Genomic DNA, 17,276 nt, shown 5'->3' on the forward strand with positions numbered 1-17,276 from the left:
AGTTGGCCCAAACAAACCTATGCCGCTGGGCTTCAGCGCGAATACGACGTCCAAGAAACTCCGTGCTAGGTGATGCGTAAAGTGCTGCTCTTCCCTTCCTCGGTATAAACCAAAAGTCGGCCGGAGACAGAGTCAATCCCGGCCTCTCAAGCACTCCCTCCCCAATCCACCCCTGAACGAACCATGCGCCTCATAGCCTGTACGCGATTTCGCCTCCTAAACTCTCGGCCTCCAGGAGGAGAACCGGGACCGATCAAATCGCCGGTGTTGCCGGAAGCCAAGGCTTACCGAAACCATCATCCGCAACGTGCGAGGGCAATAAGGCCATATACCGATCCTACGTGATACACGGTATCCTCCCACGCAGTATTGCCTGGACGACATAGAGGTCGGGAGGAAGGAATACAAAATCCTGAGGGAGCTCGCTTGGGTCGTTGACGAACACGCCGATTCTGACTAAGATAATGCCGCGACATTGCGGGAAATTGCCGTAAAAGCTGAAAGGCTCATTTAAGTCGCGAAGCTGTACGACGTCGCCATCCCCCGAATACAGTTCGCCGTCCAGGCTGCCATGCTGCCTGGCCCAAGCAGTCCTGAAATCGAGAAAGACCAGATCAAAACAGTGAGATCCAATCGTAGACCAGTTGATATGTTTGCAAGAGAAGTATCTATGACGAGGAAAATGGACGTAAGGAACTCAATACTAAAAGAAAAGTGCGGGCTCGCAACCAGCCAAGTGAGTAAGTCCCAGTATAGATTATGTAACTAAAGATGAAGCCAATCACTCAAAACTTGATGTGGACATCGTCTGCTCTAATCAAGTCCCACTGCGGCGTCTTTCAAGGCGTCCACATAACCAAATCAAGTACACACAACTGCGAGAGGCTATCCAAAAGCACTCCATGGCCCATTTTATCAATACTCATCGAAAATGGTAGCAACGACAGCGCCAGCGAGCGTAATCTGACCAACTTGGCCGCCCTCAGCTCCAGCGATAATCTTGCCGGACGCAAGGTCACGCTTCCAGACGACAACAGTGCTGATGTTGTGGTGGCCAACAGCAATTAGATCACCGGCTTTGTTATAGAATGCTGACGAGGAGACCAGCCGCCGGAAGGGGCCAACTGAGCAAGCGCAAGGGTCCCGTCTTCCTTGATTGCAAAGGTGGACATAGTGTTAGAAGCACTGGAGCCAAGGACCGGCGAGTCGCCGCCGGAGAGGGTGACGAAATTTTGGTCAGGCTACGCCAAGAGCAAACATCGAGTTGGCGAGAGGTTTGCACCCAAACTGAACCCCAATCTGGAAGTAGAATGCGTCTGGGCTTCTTATATATTTACTAGATGTCTGGCTGCTCTATGGCACAGTCACCCGGCTGCTACAAAAGGAGATGTGACAGAAACTTGCGGATACTGTGATGGTAATCTCGCTGGTTGGTACCCCGGTCCCAGGGTAGTCAGGGTTGACAGCCGGAATGGAGAATTTCTTAGTGAAAGCAAGGCTGGACCTATTGTACTTCATCCTTTACAGGTAGATATTCTGTCCAGCTCGGCGTTGACGAAGAAGAAGACGTCGCCGTTGGTTGCAGTTTTGGAGACGCCGTGGCGGGGGCCGGTGCTGGGATTCGTCACCAACCCCTTGACCTCCTTTATCGGAGTAATGCTGGTTGGATCCTTGGTATAGACGCGGACCCGGTCACCGCCAAGATCAGCAAGCAGAACGTATTGATTTTTGGGTAGATGATAATATGATGTAGGTAGCTTGTGTCGTTGAGGGAGGGAACCAGGCCAGGTGCCTCGAGGGTCGGGGCGAACTCCTAAAGGGGTCCATTGCCCGTGAGGGCGCCATCATCGCTGAGAACAAAGACGCCGGCCGCTGCTTCGGTTGCTCCAAGAAATGTAAATTTGGTTGGTCACCTTTGGGAGGTAAACCTTCCCAGGATCATTGCGGAATGCAGTAGGTACTAGACGTGTCGATTAACCAGCTTTAAAGGAAGGAGGACAAACGGTGTTCACATCCTCACATAATGGGTATTAACTTGCTATGAAGCAGAGACGTACCCGCAGGGTCCAGGCTCTGTCGTGACAAGATTACCAGCGACACTGCTAAAAGGCGCCGAGACTCGAGTGATACAGGCCAAAACACCTCCACCCCCAGTAGAGAAGGAGTTCAGGGAGCCGCTAGGTAACGAGTCGGAGCCCCTGTCCAAGCAGTAGAGAACCCTATTGGCAGCGTCCAGGGTGAGTCAGGATGGATTGAACTCGAACCCGGCCGTCTTTGAGGCGACGGATAAGCTGTGATTAGTCCCGGATCCGGAGTACAGCAAGTGGCACAAAACGGGCTCCAGTTCGAATTCAGCAAATATCAATCGAGGCGCGAGTTGAAGTGGAATAGGTAAAAGTTGTTACTGGATGTAGATCAGGCTGGTCAGTGCTACCAAAACGTGTGTCATCAATGGTTTGTCTGTAAGTGACGTTGTGTTTGTTGACTGAAAATGAGCCAGGTAGATGTTGCACATCTAGAAGAATGTTGAGTAGAACCAATTTTTAATCTGACAAGGTACGAGCAATCTCTCTATCTTGGCAGCTCACTCGGATTTAGATCCTGTTTATATACTGTGGCCAGCTCAACTCTCTGTAAGAACCGGAGATGGGTTAGGACTACCTAGGTATCACACGAAGGACGGCACTTGTAGGCTGTGCTGCCTCGTCTGCTAGCTCGAAACGACGCCTCATCAGCCAAGAATCTGTCGTTCATACTACGCAAGACCCTGCACGCAAACTCCGCAAAATGAACTGAGTGGGGGCCAACGACTTTGCCAACCGTACTATGTGACTTTTCTATGTTGTATATCACATTACCTAGCGCCTTTTGTGCACTGATTATCACAAACCTGAAAGAACGGGCATCTAAATGCCAGTTGGCTCACAAGGCGATTCTCTCGCAAAGACAGTCTTGGCAGATTAAGGAGGTCAGAGACTTGCCCTTTCAGCGCCGAGGGTTAGTCAAGGATACTTTGATTGCCACAAACCAACAGATATAAACTACTCTCTCCGATTAGATGTAATGAGGCTGTGAAGGAACCGCCAAAAGAGACCGTCTCCACAGACGATATACATCATATCCACATGCCCAGCAAGCCTCAACAGAGACTGGAAACGACTTCGATGCATAGGCAGGCAAACAAGTCAATTTAGGAAGCCCCATACATTCCTTGACTTGTATAGAATACACCGAAACAGATGTTTAGTAGAAATAGCCTCTCCCAAGCTCCGTAGCCCAGCTCCTCCATCATTCTTTTCACTATTACGGTCGTATTCTATGAAGCCATGGACTCAAAACACTTTCTTAGACGTTTCTTCGTCGCTTCGCTTCTTTGTCTTACTTCTGCTCACATCCTCGATCAGTCAAACAGCAAAGCATCTGAGTTACAGACATGCTTGACCACTGCTGGGGTTCGAAATGCTATCAGCACTGACGACACCTGGGCCAACGACACCGCTGGTTTCCAGAAACGCATCAAAGTCGACCCTGCTGCTATATCATTCCCAGAGAACAATGATCAGATCGCGCTCTCTCTAGACTGCGCACGGAATGCATCCACTTCGGCTTCGGTTCTCGGTGCCGCGCACTCTTTCCAGGCCTACGGTTTCGGAAACCCGGGCAGTCTTGTGATCAGCATGGCTGCCTTCAACTCTGTCTCTTGACGCGGCTACCAACCGCCTCACATACGGCGGAGGCTTCCACGTCGGACCCGTCCTCAAATACCTCTGGGATAAACACGGTCGTCATTTTCCCCACGTCCGTGGTGCCAATGTCGGTCTGGCTGGCTCCAGCATTGGTGGTGGTTTCGGCTCCACTTCCCGCCACCTCGGTATTCCCATGGACAACCTCAAGTCTGTTGAATACATGCTGTACAACGTTACCATCGTCAACGCGCCTAAGGGCTCTGACATCTTCTGGGCCGCCCAAGGTGCTGGCGCCTCCTTTGGTGTCCTGCTCTCCGTCATCACCAATACCTACAAGCCCGTTTTCGACACCGCTGTGAACTTCACTATCAACGCCGGTGACCTGACCTCCACCAAGGCTGTGAAATCCCTCATTGCCATCCAGAGGTACTCGCTTTCCAAGGATTGTACCGATGAGTTGGCCCTCCGCTGGTCTCTCAGCGGCCCCCCCTACATGGCAAACGGCTTTTTCTACGGAGATGCTGCCGGTTTCGACACTGTTATTGCACCTCTTCTCAGATCCCTCAACGATATCGCTGGCAGTGTCACAGTACAGAAGACTGAGCTGCCCTTCTGGGACATGGAGGTTGCCGTTGCCGGCGCAGGCATGAATCAGCCCAACGAAAGCGCCCTCAGCGGACGAAGTTTCTACACTCAGTCTTTGACTACCACCACAGATCGCCCCCTCACAGTTGAGCAGGCCAAGGTTCTCTATGAGAGTACTAGCTTTTCTTTCAACCGTACCGACATGCGCAAGTCCGGCTTCATTGATCTCTGGGGCGATGTCTCTCGCGATATCTCAGACACCGACACTAGCTTTGCCCACGGCAAAAACCTCTGGCTCATTCGCTGGGATTTCAACTCCGTTGATGTCAACAGCTATCCTGCTGATGGCCCCGCTTACATGAAGAGTCTCATTAAGCCCTTTGAGGAGGCTCTGGTTGCCAGCGGTGCTCCTCTCCGTGGATTTGTCAACTACGCCGACACCGAACTCTGAGTCCTCTCCCAGGCCGAGTGGTCCTCCCGTCTTTATGGCGCAAACTTTGACCGTCTTAAGCAGCTCAAGGCTGTCTATGACCCCGAGGGTTTGTTTGTCAACCACAAGCAAGCCATTCCAATGCCTTGAGAGCATGCCTTTATTTTCAGTTCACACGAGATGTCGACATAGAAATAGATGAGTCAAAACGTTGTATAATGTAGAACTCTGGGATGTAAAGGTTCGGGTAATCATAACAGACAGACCCCAGCTCTCGTGCTTCCTCGAACTTCATAAATGAACTTTCTTACGCCTGGAGTTCGAATTGACATGCAATTCTGATTGGTGATGTCGCTTCTGCGAGTGTTTTAACTAATGACTTCGGCTTCAAAAATATGACTGTTGTCCAAAATGTCCCTTTCAACGGGCGTACTACACATCTTGATCACACATGTATCATGTCTGATGCTTCACCAACTTCGGCCCCTCAATCCACGTGACGCGGGGTAATCAGAGCCAAGACATCAAACGGGGGTCTTAGGCTAACATTGTCACGAATCATCTATTTCCGGCTAAATCTAATCTGTGGAGGCGTGGGGTTGAACCACCCAACCCACTCTTTCCCGAGAGAGCAAAGAGCCTTGATAAATAGTGGTATTGCTCCAGGCATAGTTGTTCGAGTGCCAGTGAATCTTTTCTTTTTTATCAGTAGCAATCCATCGTGTATCATGCCTCAAGTCAGAAACCCTATTCTCCCCGGGTTCAACCCGGACCCCTCCATTTTGAGGGTCGGAGATGACTACTACATCGCAACATCTACGTTCGAATGGTTCCCTGGTGTCCAGATCCATCACTCTAAGGATCTTGCGAATTGGGAACTCGTCACCCGGCCCCTGAACCGGAAAAGCCAGCTGGACATGCGTGGTAACCCAGACAGCTGCGGCATCTGGGCTCCCTGTCTCACTCACGATGGAGAGAAGTTCTGGCTTGTTTACACGGACGTCAAACGTAAGGATGGCTCCTTCAAAGACAGCCACAATTACATCGTCACTGCGTCCTCCATCGAAGGACCTTGGTCTGATCCCTTTTATATCAACTCCTCCGGCTTCGACCCCTCGCTCTTTCACGACGATGACGGCAAAAAGTGGTTCGTCAACATGATGTGGGACCATCGTCGCCGGTTCAGCGCCTTCACGGGAATCGTTCTGCAGGAGTTTGACCCCAAAGCAGGTAAACTAGTCGGTCCTAAGAAGAACATCTTCAGAGGCACCGATCTGTCTCTTGTCGAAGGCCCCCATCTCTACAAAAGGAACGGATGGTATTATCTCCTCACCGCTGAGGGTGGTACCGCCTACGAGCACGCCTGCACTCTAGCCCGCTCTCGCGACATTCAAGGGCCGTATGAGCTTCACCCGCAAAAGTACGTCATCACGTCGAAGGATGCACCTTTTGCAGCTCTTCAACGTGCGGGACATGGTGACATCGTGGACACCCCCGAAGGCAAGACATACATGGTTCACCTAACAGGTCGTCCCATAACACAGAACAGACGATGTGTGCTGGGTCGTGAAACGGCGATCCAAGAAGCGTACTGGGGCGAAGACGATTGGCTGTATGTCAAAAACGGCCCCGTACCGTCGTTGTTTGTTGAGGTGCTGGGTACGAGAGATGACACTGCATACTGGGCGGAGCAGCGGTACACATTCGAGAATGGATTGCATAAGGATTTCCAGTGGTTGCGCACGCCGGAACCCGAGCGTATCTTCTCGACTGAGGGAGGAAAGCTCACTCTTATTGGAAGAGAGTCTATCGGGTCGTGGTTCGAGCAGGCTCTGGTCGCTCGTCGTCAGACCCATTTCTCTTATGACGCAGAGACCATTGTCGACATTTCGCCTACCGACGAGAGAGAGTTTGCGGGCCTGACAGCCTACTACTGCCGTTATAACTTCTTCTACATCACGGTCAGTGCCCACGAGGACGGCAAAAGGGAACTGTTGATCCAAAGATCTGAGTCATCGTGGCCCGATGGCAATCTCTCGACTCCTTTCCCAGACCCGGTATCGCTGCCTGATTCGGGTAAGGTCAGACTGGCATTGACGATCCGGGGACCAAAGCTCCAGTTCTACTACGCCCTCGAGGGCGAAGAGCTGAAGGCGGTAGGGCCCGTGTACGATGCATCGATCATCTCCGATGAATGCGGTGGTCACCAGGCACACGGTAGCTTCACTGGTGCTTTTGTCGGTGTTGCTGCTTCAGATCTGAATGGCACGGCGAGAAAGGCTTCTTTTGACTACTTTATCTATCGACCTGTTCATGATGTAACAGACCGCTATGAGATCTGAAAGTGACGGGAAATGGAGCTTTGGAATTTTACAGTGTAGGAAACATCTTACCGGAAAGTTTTGAATAATTCGTGGTCAGTTTAGCACATCCAAAAGGGTCACCACTCAGTTTAGTTAAATATTTTCCACAAGGTGAACTGCACCATTCATATAATATTTGAAAACCAAGCGTCGCTTGGTGAATATGTTCACTCTACATATTGTCGATTCAATGGAGAAGGACGCTAAGTTGGAACATTGTGCTGTTGTACATTGGTGCACTGTCTTCTCATCGTTTCGTCTAAACACTAGGACGCATACAGGTGTCATTACATCATCCAGCGACTGCTTCCGGATTTCCTTTAGAAGACCATACACAAGCGACCCTTGAGTTGCTTAGACAAGTAGTGCTCAGCCATTTCGTTGGCCTGGTCAACACTGTAGGTCTTCTCAATGTATGTTCTGCATCCGTTCTCGGCGTGCAGCTCAAGCATTTCCCGGCTGCGCTCAGGAGTGCAGATCAACGCGCCACGGATAGTCTGCTCCTTGAAGTTCAAGGCAAAAGGATCCACTTCGAAAGGTCCGTCGGCAGGGAGCCCAACGTCGACGAGAACGCCGCCCTTGCGCAGGAACTGCTGGGCGAACTTGACGAGGGGCCGAGCCTCGGTGTTGATGACGACGCGGTCGACGCCCGGGTTGCTGTCATAGAAAGAAGACTGGAGTTCCTTCACTGTCTTCTCCTGCGCCTCATCGGTATCAACGAGAATAGTGCGGTCGGGAGTGAGGTGCGATGGAACGTCGTTGGCCAGATCGAGAGCCTCTTGACGGTTGTCGATTGCGATGACCTTACAGCCCATCGACTTGGCGTACTGGATGCCCAGGTGACCCAGACCTCCAACACCGATCATTGCGAGCCACTGGTCCTTCTTGGGCTCTGCCGCGCAGAGAGCTCCATAGACCGTGGCGCCCGCGCAGAACAATGGCGCAGCCTCGGTCCAAGGAATTGAATCGGGGATCTTGGCCACTACTCTGGCGTCGGCTTTCATGTATTGGGCGAAGCCACCGTCAAGAGTTAGACCGAGCATGCCAGTGAGGTTGTCACAGACCTGCTTGCCCTGATTACAAGAGTTGCACTTGCCGCAGCAGCCATATGTGTTGATGGAGCCGACGTGGTCGCCGACTTGGAGCCCCTGCTTGCCGGCTTCAGAGCCCAGCTTCACGATGGTACCAGCAGGTTCGTGAGAGCCGATAAGGCCAGGCTTGGCACCAGCGGATTCGTAAACTCCCTCTTGTACTTGAAGATCGGTGTGGCAGTAGCCCGCGGCAGCAATTTTGACGAGGACGTCGTTAGGTCCGAGTTCGGTTGGGACTTTGACGTCCTTGACTTCGTAACCCTTATTAAAGTCCTTGACGGTTGCGGCACGCATCTGCTGGGGGATTTGGTCTGCCATGCTGGGAATAGAACTTATAGGTTGTTTGGATATAATTGGTATACTTCAAAAATAGATGTAATTGCGCTTCGAAGTTCAAGTCCAAATATAGTAATGTGGATCGATGTAGGTTGCGTGTTTGTTCAGAGACTGCTTCAACCTTGATGTCCAGCCTTCAACTTATACGTCTAAGGCGCAACCCAATTGTGTCCAGTTTTCCATTCATTTTGCAACGTCATAGTTTATGGTGCTTAGTGTACGGTGCTGTATGCAATACTGGCGTCACGAAGCCTGACGTTTCTTACGTCAATGTCGTGGATTGATGGGGTTTGCCGCTTCGCTCTGTCATAAATGTGGACCGACCAGAAGGAGTGGATGAATTGTGGTACGGAGGCAATTTGGTATTCTGCACGTAGTGCAGCACGAGCTGAACGTTGCAGTTGCGGTTCTGTCGAGTCAATCTTTCAACGACCGCCAAAGCGCATGTATTAGATTTCACTTGCTAAATCACACTGGTGTCAAGAGGTTGGGATATCCATATTGTCAACCAATGATGCAATTTTGAACTCACCGTGTTCCAGACGATCCCAAGCACCGATCACCCCATGCATAGTCCCTTTTTCACTGTTGATAAATCAGTGGGTAGCACGCCACTAGGTTCCACTATGCTGACCGGAAACCCGACCTATGTCTGCGATCGAGATCTTCACGGTGGTCCGAGCCGGCCGAATGATGTCGGGTTTTCCGACCTGCAATTTATGCTCCAGAATTTTGCATGCAAGTCACCCATTTGAGAGCTGTCATCAGCAACTCAGTTGGATGGCCGACAAGGTCTTCACTCAGTTACCAAGAGCGCCTCTCTCTCTGAATGATACCTCACTGTAGTGCCAGGAGCTACTGGTTTCCAATTCTGGGTCTAAAGTTTAGGTTATTCCATGGCAGAATAGACCTGAAGTGGATGTCATCAATCTGTAGCTAGATTGTCTGGGCCCCTTTGTCTTCATCAGACCAGCAGCGACGTTGTTGCGTAAACCAATGGTTAAGGATAGTGCTAAGCCATAAATCGATATCATTCTAGTTAGTGTATATTCATGAGATCGAGTTGGCATGTGGGGCAATTATAAAGATCTTTGGCCTACCGAGTGACTTTTGATTTAAGCTTTATCTTCAATTACTTAGCTCAATCTAGCTCAACCCACAAACCTCGTGTCTGTCATTGTGACAACTGCTACGATCAAAACTTGTGTTCTCTGGATTTTGTTAATGGTGAGTATATAAGACGGGGGCGCTCTCTTTGTCAATGAGATATGAAGGTCTTTGAGTTTGGACCAGCAAAGATGGCTGGGTTTGGCGGTCGCTGCGGCAGTTACACGGATATGTGTTCTCTGACTACACAGGCCATATGCAAGAATAGGACGATCATGCAAGTTTACTAGCTCACATCGGTGTACTTCCTTGCTTGAGATGGTATCATCCCCACGTCGTTTGGTGGAAACCTGTGTGCTAATCAGAGAAAGTTGCTCTAGTAGCTACACGTCTTCTTGGATATATTGAAGGAGTAACAAACATAGGTAGATCCCAGAACTTCGAGCCGGCGTTATGTTTTCTACTCCACATTTGGTCCGGTAGTCGCATCAAACTACGCTGTTGCGTGAACTGACACCACTGTCTTGTTGCCTTGACGGTTCAGCGCTAGACATTAGGGCCACCACTAGCTTTCTTGAAGTCTCCTCTTACAAAGCCTTTAGGCCTAGCTTAACGATTGTGGGGTCAATCCTGTTTCCCCTCCTCTCAAGATTTCTTACTATCCTTCTTGGTAGTAATAGGAGCTGAGTTTCCGCCAGTCGAGAGGCCAGCACTAGGGAAGACCTCTTCGGCGAGGGAAACCAAGCACAGCAAGGGCGCTATCACAAAGCGCCGGAGGCTTAGCTGAAAATCTAGTGCGTTAGCAGAGGCCCTGATTCTCCTGAAAAAGGCCTCTGAAATCTATTTCGAAGAGATATCATCCGGTTTATAGGCTGAAAGTGCTGATGAGGATGAAAGTAGTAGTTTAGAGCAGATCTTTGTAGAGATTTCTCGGTTGTGTGCGCCGGTTAGGTGTACAAGGCGCCCTCAGCAACAATCGTTAACAAAAGGCCCGGAGTACCTATGGGCTGCGGAATCAATAGAAGAGGGAGTTGGACTTCCTCACGGCCTGTAGTAGGTAGTTTCAACATATTCCCTGGCCTGATGAGGGAGGACACCTTGTTTACCGTTTACTTCCACCGAATCCAACGATCTGTACGGCGACCCGCTAAGAATTATATCCCCCAACTTTAAATGGAACTCTGGGTCTTCTTCTTCTTCTTCTTCTTCTTCTTCTTACTTTTTTCTCTTTCTTTTGCACAATTAGTGTCTTTCTACGAAGTCAAGCTTAGACGACTGTGGCGCCAGGCGAAATCTGGACTGTGCGGAAGACCTCTTGCCGTTATTAGTGGGATGTCTCATATCTGTGCTGATAAGTGTGCATCCCGCTGGACCACCTCTGGCCTATGGCGATAAAACAACAGGTGGTTCACAGGTTTAATTTGGCATCTAATAAGATTTGTTTCTTCTGCGAGCGGTGGTTGAGCTGAATAGCCGCTCAACGATTGGCTCGATGTCTAACTAGAGGAGAAAAGCAGAGAACAGGAATGAAAGGACCAGTCTGTAAGGAGTCAGGACTCTGGTGGCTATTACCATTTCCGGTGCTACTGAAAACTAAGATCAAGGTCGCCATCTGTTGTTTACTTTTGCAGCCACGTAAGAACGAACTTAGCCACCACCACCGAGCAGAGCAGGCCTATGTCTCATTTTACATACTCAGCGCCTCTATCAGTCGTGTGGCACTAACGCTGTCGTTCAATGATTTACGGTACTAACTAAAACAAAACTTAAACTATCCTGCCAGGACTCTTCCATGTATCACACACTCATACCTAATCGGGTGATTCTTGCACAAACTAAAATTCCGTTTGCGTACGAAATTGTTAATCCCCATCAGCTCGAAGGATTCACTTCATGACCAATTAGGCAAAACGAATAGCCAAATTAGATGGTTGCATTCTCAACAAGAGCTATGCTGCGTCCATGTGATGACCGAAACGATTCCGCCTTAGTGCACTGGCTTCGTTGTCCCTATGCCTGTTCACGTCTTCCCTTCATTTTCTGAGCGAGCCCTCGCCCAGCTTTGATTAAACTATACTGGCGTTAGCGTGTGAAAGACGGTCTCGTCATTTTACAACAGTTTTCCGGGCCGTAGCACGTATGGGTTACCGATCCTTAACTTATACCCAGTTCAGCCTGCACCTTGAAGAATCTGTCTCTTTAACTTGCCCCCCCCCTGGCGCATGAACAAGTCGTTTCTGCCACGCACGTAGAATATCTGCACTCGGGTTTTGTTTCTTACGAGACGCATTTCGTACAACCTTGTGGGTCCAATCTCAATAACCCCAATCTTGCTCTTCGGTTTCCCCAGCAATCTTGGCGTCTTCTGTTTGTGTTTGGGTCACGAAATTTCTTTGCTTCATTCGCTCGAAGCCTTACTCAGTGGCTCCCCCACTCACATCGATAAAGAGTGTTTGCTGCGGGGAACTTTGCAACGAAGCTGAGGAAGTCGACACTTATTGTAGTCAGAAGTGGTTCACGGAAGTGACTATATCGATCAGCGAGAAAAGCAGGATTCTCGGTACGTGTAGGAAGTTATTGAAAGTATATCTTAGATCTCACTGATGGATCCCACGATTGACATCTGGCGTTTGGTTGCATGCACCACAAAACTGGAGGTGCTAACAACAAATTGGCAGTCTTTTCATTGTGCTGAAAGTGTTATTATTTTATCAAGACCTTTTATCGATGTCTTTATCTGGAGACAAGGTAACGGTTATCACCTACTATATCTCAATTGCAACGAGAGCAATACCAAAGTTCAGTTTAGTGGACAGGTCTACCCCCGGCGGTTACCACTGCCATGGCAATATCAAAGCATCTTCCAGAAGACCATCAATTACAAGGTGGAAAGCCCTCAGATGAGATACCTCGATTACGGTTCGATGACTTCTCTTACGAATCACGGATATTCGGGCCTCAGGTAGCCTCCCGGCCGCTGTCACCGCGCCATCGCACATCGTGGGCATTTCTATTGAGACGCGGGTCGGGCTTTCAATTAGATATATCTGAATCTACCAGCTCCAATACCACCAGCAGGACAACGATCTCGACCAGCGGGGGTGTTTCTGAGCCCCCGCCATTTGGAATAATGAAAACGATGGAGGTCCAGATTTCCTACGAAGCAAGAACATGGAAGAGCCACGAAAGAATGGCTGACAGCAGAACACTACGACCGTCGACGATTGCAGATATCAGAAGCATCACGAGCGGAGATGTATCCCTGTTTTCCGAAGAAATTTCATCAACGTCTCAGAGTATCAAAATTGAAAACGGGCATACAACTTCATGCTATAGACACTCATCGCCACTTGGGTCAACTTGGGAGTGGCTTGAGGACGGGCAAATGAGACCTATTTCAACAAATGGGCAGGTGCAACCCTACTTGAACGAATCAAGTCCATAGTGGATGAGAGAGAGCCATTCACTTTTCTTCTCCTACGCAACGATTCGATAACGATATAATGTACGAAGAGTAATCTACCAACGCGCCTATGAAATTTCTGAATGAGTTGTGGTAACAGGGCCTCAACCAGGCAACTATATTAACCAAAGAAAATGTATGTTAAGAGAGAAACTTATGACTAGGAAAACACATGTGCTTTGTTTGTAACCAATTGGTACGCGTTAAAACTTGAGACTAAAAGTAGGACACCTAGCCTGATCAACTGACGGTAATAATGACAAGGGGGTTAGGCCATGTAGATGAAAACAGCTAGCTAATTACCTCTGAGATTCATTCTTGGTTGATTATCAGCAGCCCTTAAGGCATTTCCAACTCTTAACAGTCTGGCCCTCTACTGTTATGCATTGCCTCTGCCAAGATTGCGATACCGCATCAGACCTTCGAACCTCGGCATTGCAGTTTTCGTCTGAGTACATGTAGCAAGTCACTGTGCTAGCGACGTTGCCGTCACCAGAGACTCTAAGGCTAGTAACACTTATGTCGGTGACTTTGTTACAAGCTTGAGAGCACTGTGTCAAAGAAAAGGAAGTCAGCATTTCCTCCACTATCAGAAATGACAGGACTGAGAGACAAAAGAAAAAGGCTGTATAGAAGGAAGAAAGCGTCGCAAAACGAGCTGTTACGTACGTCAGGCTTGATCACCTTCACAAGACTACCAGTACAGTCCTTCTGCTCGAATGCCTCGCCGCATTGGCCGTCAACAACGCCGTTGGTACCGCACTTGTCTTGACGGGAATCTAAACCGTTTACAGCCCCGATCTGGGAGCCAGATACAGCAGCCAATGCAACGGCTAAAACAGCGAAACCGGCAGTGATGTTCTGAAAGAGACGCATGACGATTGGTTCTTGAATCAAGAGTTGGGGTTTGTGTGTTTATCGAGAAGTGAGGCTGCAACCAGAAGGGACATTTGTCACGAAGTGGAGAGAGTTTGTTCAGAGCGAGAAAGTTCAGAGGATGACGAAGCATCCGATGAAGTGCCTGGCGGATAAAACTTGCGATACGTACCAGACAACACACCACGAACACTCATGCCAATCCTAAATACAGATCTGGGCGTGAGCCTTCCCATTAGACTTTCCTTCGGACAGTGTGATCAACAAGAATCAACAACAGCGGGTCGATGTAATTACCAGAGATTGCCATCTTTTTACGACGTCGTTCCAATCTAAATTTCGAGTTGGGTATCATTATACATAGCATCAAACTGAGAATGCTCTTCCTAATGTAGAATCTAAAGCTATTTCCGAGTAATAGCAAAACGATCAAATCAAACTTCTCATTATATCCAGTGTTACATCAGGGTATCTTGGCCGAAGCCATATCGTTATGCTACATAATTTAGGCAATAATGTCCTTGTTCTTTTCGAGGACATCAGATTCTTGCGCGGGTCCAGCGCTGCTGCTCCAGCGACCTCTGAAAAAGTTGCCGCAGCTTTCAACAGTGTTCTTGACGTTAAGGGCAACAATCTCCCGAGTTGGCTTCTCGAAGAGAAGGTCGATCTCCTCCAGGGTCTTATCTTTAGTCTCTGGCATAAACAGAATCCTGAAGGCCTCCATGTTAGTAAGCAGAACAATATTTAAGCGCCCAGCAGCAAACTCAGATGACAAAACTTACTGATAGAACCAACCCAGAATGGCAATTCCACCATAGAAGCCAAGGGTCAGACCGGTACGGGTCATAGCATCCTGCATGGCGGAGAAGTTGTAGGTGACAATGAACGAAGACAGGAAAAGCAGGCCGGAAGAAGTTGTCATGCCGTAGGATCGAAGGTAAGTAGGATAAACCTCGGAGGGAACAACCCAGGTGAGACAGGCATAGCAGCCGAAGAAGCCCATGTACAGTGCAAGCCCAACGAGGTAGCAGGCTACGGCACCGGTCGTGTTGGATGTGGTGGGGATCTGGTAGCTAACGCCAATGACGATGAGACCGACGAAGAAGCCGGGAAGCATAGCGTTGGCCCAGAAGCGACGACCAAACTTCTCCATGTAAAAGCAAGCCGGGATGGTACCAATGAGCAGAGAGCCACCGCCAACAAGAGACATGTAAGTCGCTTTCTCGTCGTTGAAGCCAATCTGCTGCATGAGGATGGACATGTAGTACATGATGGCGTTGACTCCGGTAAGTTGGCCGAGGAGAATCATGATGTTGGCGTAGATCAAGGCGCGGCGGGCACGAGGGACGGTGAAGAAGTCCATCCAAGGGTAGCGCTTGTTCTTGGCACCTTCGGCGATGACCTGCTTCTCATCCAGAACAGACACCTTCATGATGAAGAACTCCTCCTTGGCCTCTGGCGTAGTGATGCCGCGAATGCGCTTCCACACCTTGTATGCGTCCAGAGTCCTGCCCTTGTGCATCAGGTAACGAGGAGACTCGGGAAGGAAGAGCATGCCGGCGAACATGATGGTAGAGAAGACGAGAGAAGAACCGAGGATCCAACGCCAGTTGCCAGGGACGTGAATGAAAATGGCGGCGACGGCGTAGCCAAGGACCTCACCAAGTGCAATGTTGAGCTGATAGAGAGAGACGACATTTCCACGGATTCTTCGCTCGGCTGTCTCGGCGACGTATACAGGGACGGTACCGCCCTCAAGACCGACACCCAGACCCAGGATAACTCGTGCAGCGACAATCATACCTGAAGCATGGTCAGTATGCTTGATATACACATGGAAAGAGTTTGGATAAATGCCTACCAAAGTTCTGGGCGCCGGCGCAGAGAGCAGCGCCGATAGTATAGAGAATGCAGGATATGATAATGGACATCTTCCTGCCAAGGTATTCATTGCAGGGACTGAGAATGATAGCGCCGCCAACAGCACCTAGGGGCATTCCTGAGTTGACAAGGGACTAGCAGAGTTAGTTTACTAGGTCTTAAGAGTTGCGTGGGCTTTTTGTCTTATTACATTTTGTCTGACTGTCAGGCCTAAGTCGGCAGGCAGGAAAAGATTGGCGCCGGAAATGAGAGATTGATCGAGACCAGAGAGAAGACCACCCATTGATGCAAAAGCAATGATAAGCCAGGTGAAGTACTTGGTCTCGGAGAACTCAAGCTGGAAGAAGCCCTTCTTCAAACCACCAGCAGCCTCAAGCTCGCGCTCCATGCTGTCGATAAAAGCATCAATTTCCCAGGCACCGGCCTGGGCGATGGCGGCGGCATCTTTCTCGTTCACGCCGGGAAGCGCGTTGGCGAGGTTCTCGATGTGAGCCTCATTTTGGCTGTCCGGGTTATGTTTGCCCGAAATTCTCGGGGCAAGTGTTACTCCGTGCATCGTTCTAGATTTTTCGCCCGGCTGCGAGCCAAGACCCTTTTTAAATGAATTGCCAGAAGTACGGATAGAATCAACGGATCTGACTAGGCTGGTGCTAAGCTCCGAGGGATTGCGGCTCTAATGGTCCGGATGTGAAGAGACAACCTGCCAAGGAAAGCCTAACAGCAGACAAGCATTGGGACGCGGCAGGCTTTTAATCCCCTTTCTCACACCACCGCGGTTGATCAGCAACGACATGGTCGGTAACCCATTTTGACCAACCCAGTGACGGCACCCTCCATTGTGGATTCTGCTTTTGGCTTTCAACACCGGTCTGTCTGAACTCGACATTAACATCGTCATCCAAAAAACCTGTCAGGTGTTCGGGTGGAGAAACTGGAGAAAAACGGCCGAAGTCAGTCCGCATCTCCTAGCTTCTCCAGTGGAGAGACCCCGGGAGACCGCACGCTTGGAGAACTAACATGTCGGGGGAGGGAGGGGGAAGCGCAACGTGCGGGCGTAGAGTGAGATGGCCCTTGGGGCTCCAGATTTTGCTCTCGCGTGGGCGTGATGATGGGCCCAGGTCTGGGATCTGGCCGTGATGTTATTCCTCTCACATGACTCGCGACTCCACACTAATGCAGGGTAGCGGTTGCACGAGCCCCGCAAGAATGGGGTGGTTTGACCGAGAATTCTACCGGGCATTACATACTCTGTTTCTCGGTAACAATCCGAACCTGACGCCGTTGGTACTCGTGACTGACACGGAAACATACGGAGCCGTTGTGTGGAGATGGGAACTGCTGAGAAGTCAGTCTCCTCTGGGATTTGGAGTAGCTTATCCAGTATTTGGAGCCGTGGTCTGACGTCAGGCGAAAACGTTGCAATTTCCAAAGCGCGTGGCAGGGTGATATTCGGTAGAT

At 49.9% G+C, this 17,276-nt stretch overlaps 5 protein-coding genes across 5 annotated transcripts; 2 read left to right on the top strand and 3 right to left on the bottom strand.

Annotated features, from left to right (window-relative positions):
• Positions 1-3,326: 3,326 nt before the first annotated feature.
• GLRG_00225 (FAD binding domain-containing protein) lies at positions 3,327-4,722 on the top strand (the record flags this gene model as incomplete). Its single annotated transcript, XM_008090910.1, has 2 exons — positions 3,327-3,645; positions 3,677-4,722. 2 exons carry the CDS (start codon positions 3,327-3,329, stop codon positions 4,720-4,722), a joined length of 1,365 nt encoding a protein of 454 aa, XP_008089101.1.
• Positions 4,723-5,429: 707 nt separating this feature from the next.
• On the top strand, positions 5,430-7,043 carry GLRG_00226 (glycosyl hydrolase family 43; the record flags this gene model as incomplete). The annotated part of the gene is made up of 1 exon (XM_008090911.1): positions 5,430-7,043. The coding sequence occupies one exon, from the start codon at positions 5,430-5,432 to the stop codon at positions 7,041-7,043; it is 1,614 nt and encodes a 537-aa protein (XP_008089102.1).
• A 341-nt stretch (positions 7,044-7,384) lies between these two features.
• GLRG_00227 (alcohol dehydrogenase GroES-like domain-containing protein) lies at positions 7,385-8,473 on the bottom strand (the record flags this gene model as incomplete). Its single annotated transcript, XM_008090912.1, has 1 exon — positions 7,385-8,473. The coding sequence occupies one exon, from the start codon at positions 8,471-8,473 to the stop codon at positions 7,385-7,387; it is 1,089 nt and encodes a 362-aa protein (XP_008089103.1).
• Positions 8,474-13,390: 4,917 nt separating this feature from the next.
• On the bottom strand, positions 13,391-13,937 carry GLRG_00228 (uncharacterized protein; the record flags this gene model as incomplete). Its single annotated transcript, XM_008090913.1, has 2 exons — positions 13,391-13,612; positions 13,731-13,937. 2 exons carry the CDS (start codon positions 13,935-13,937, stop codon positions 13,391-13,393), a joined length of 429 nt encoding a protein of 142 aa, XP_008089104.1.
• Positions 13,938-14,442: 505 nt separating this feature from the next.
• On the bottom strand, positions 14,443-16,374 carry GLRG_00229 (uncharacterized protein; the record flags this gene model as incomplete). Its single annotated transcript, XM_008090914.1, has 4 exons — positions 14,443-14,647; positions 14,720-15,740; positions 15,799-15,952; positions 16,009-16,374. 4 exons carry the CDS (start codon positions 16,372-16,374, stop codon positions 14,443-14,445), a joined length of 1,746 nt encoding a protein of 581 aa, XP_008089105.1.
• Between the last annotated feature and the right edge of the window lie 902 nt (positions 16,375-17,276).

Source organism: Colletotrichum graminicola, assembly GCF_000149035.1.
Source record: "Colletotrichum graminicola M1.001 genomic scaffold supercont1.1, whole genome shotgun sequence".
NCBI lineage: Eukaryota > Fungi > Ascomycota > Sordariomycetes > Glomerellales > Glomerellaceae > Colletotrichum > Colletotrichum graminicola.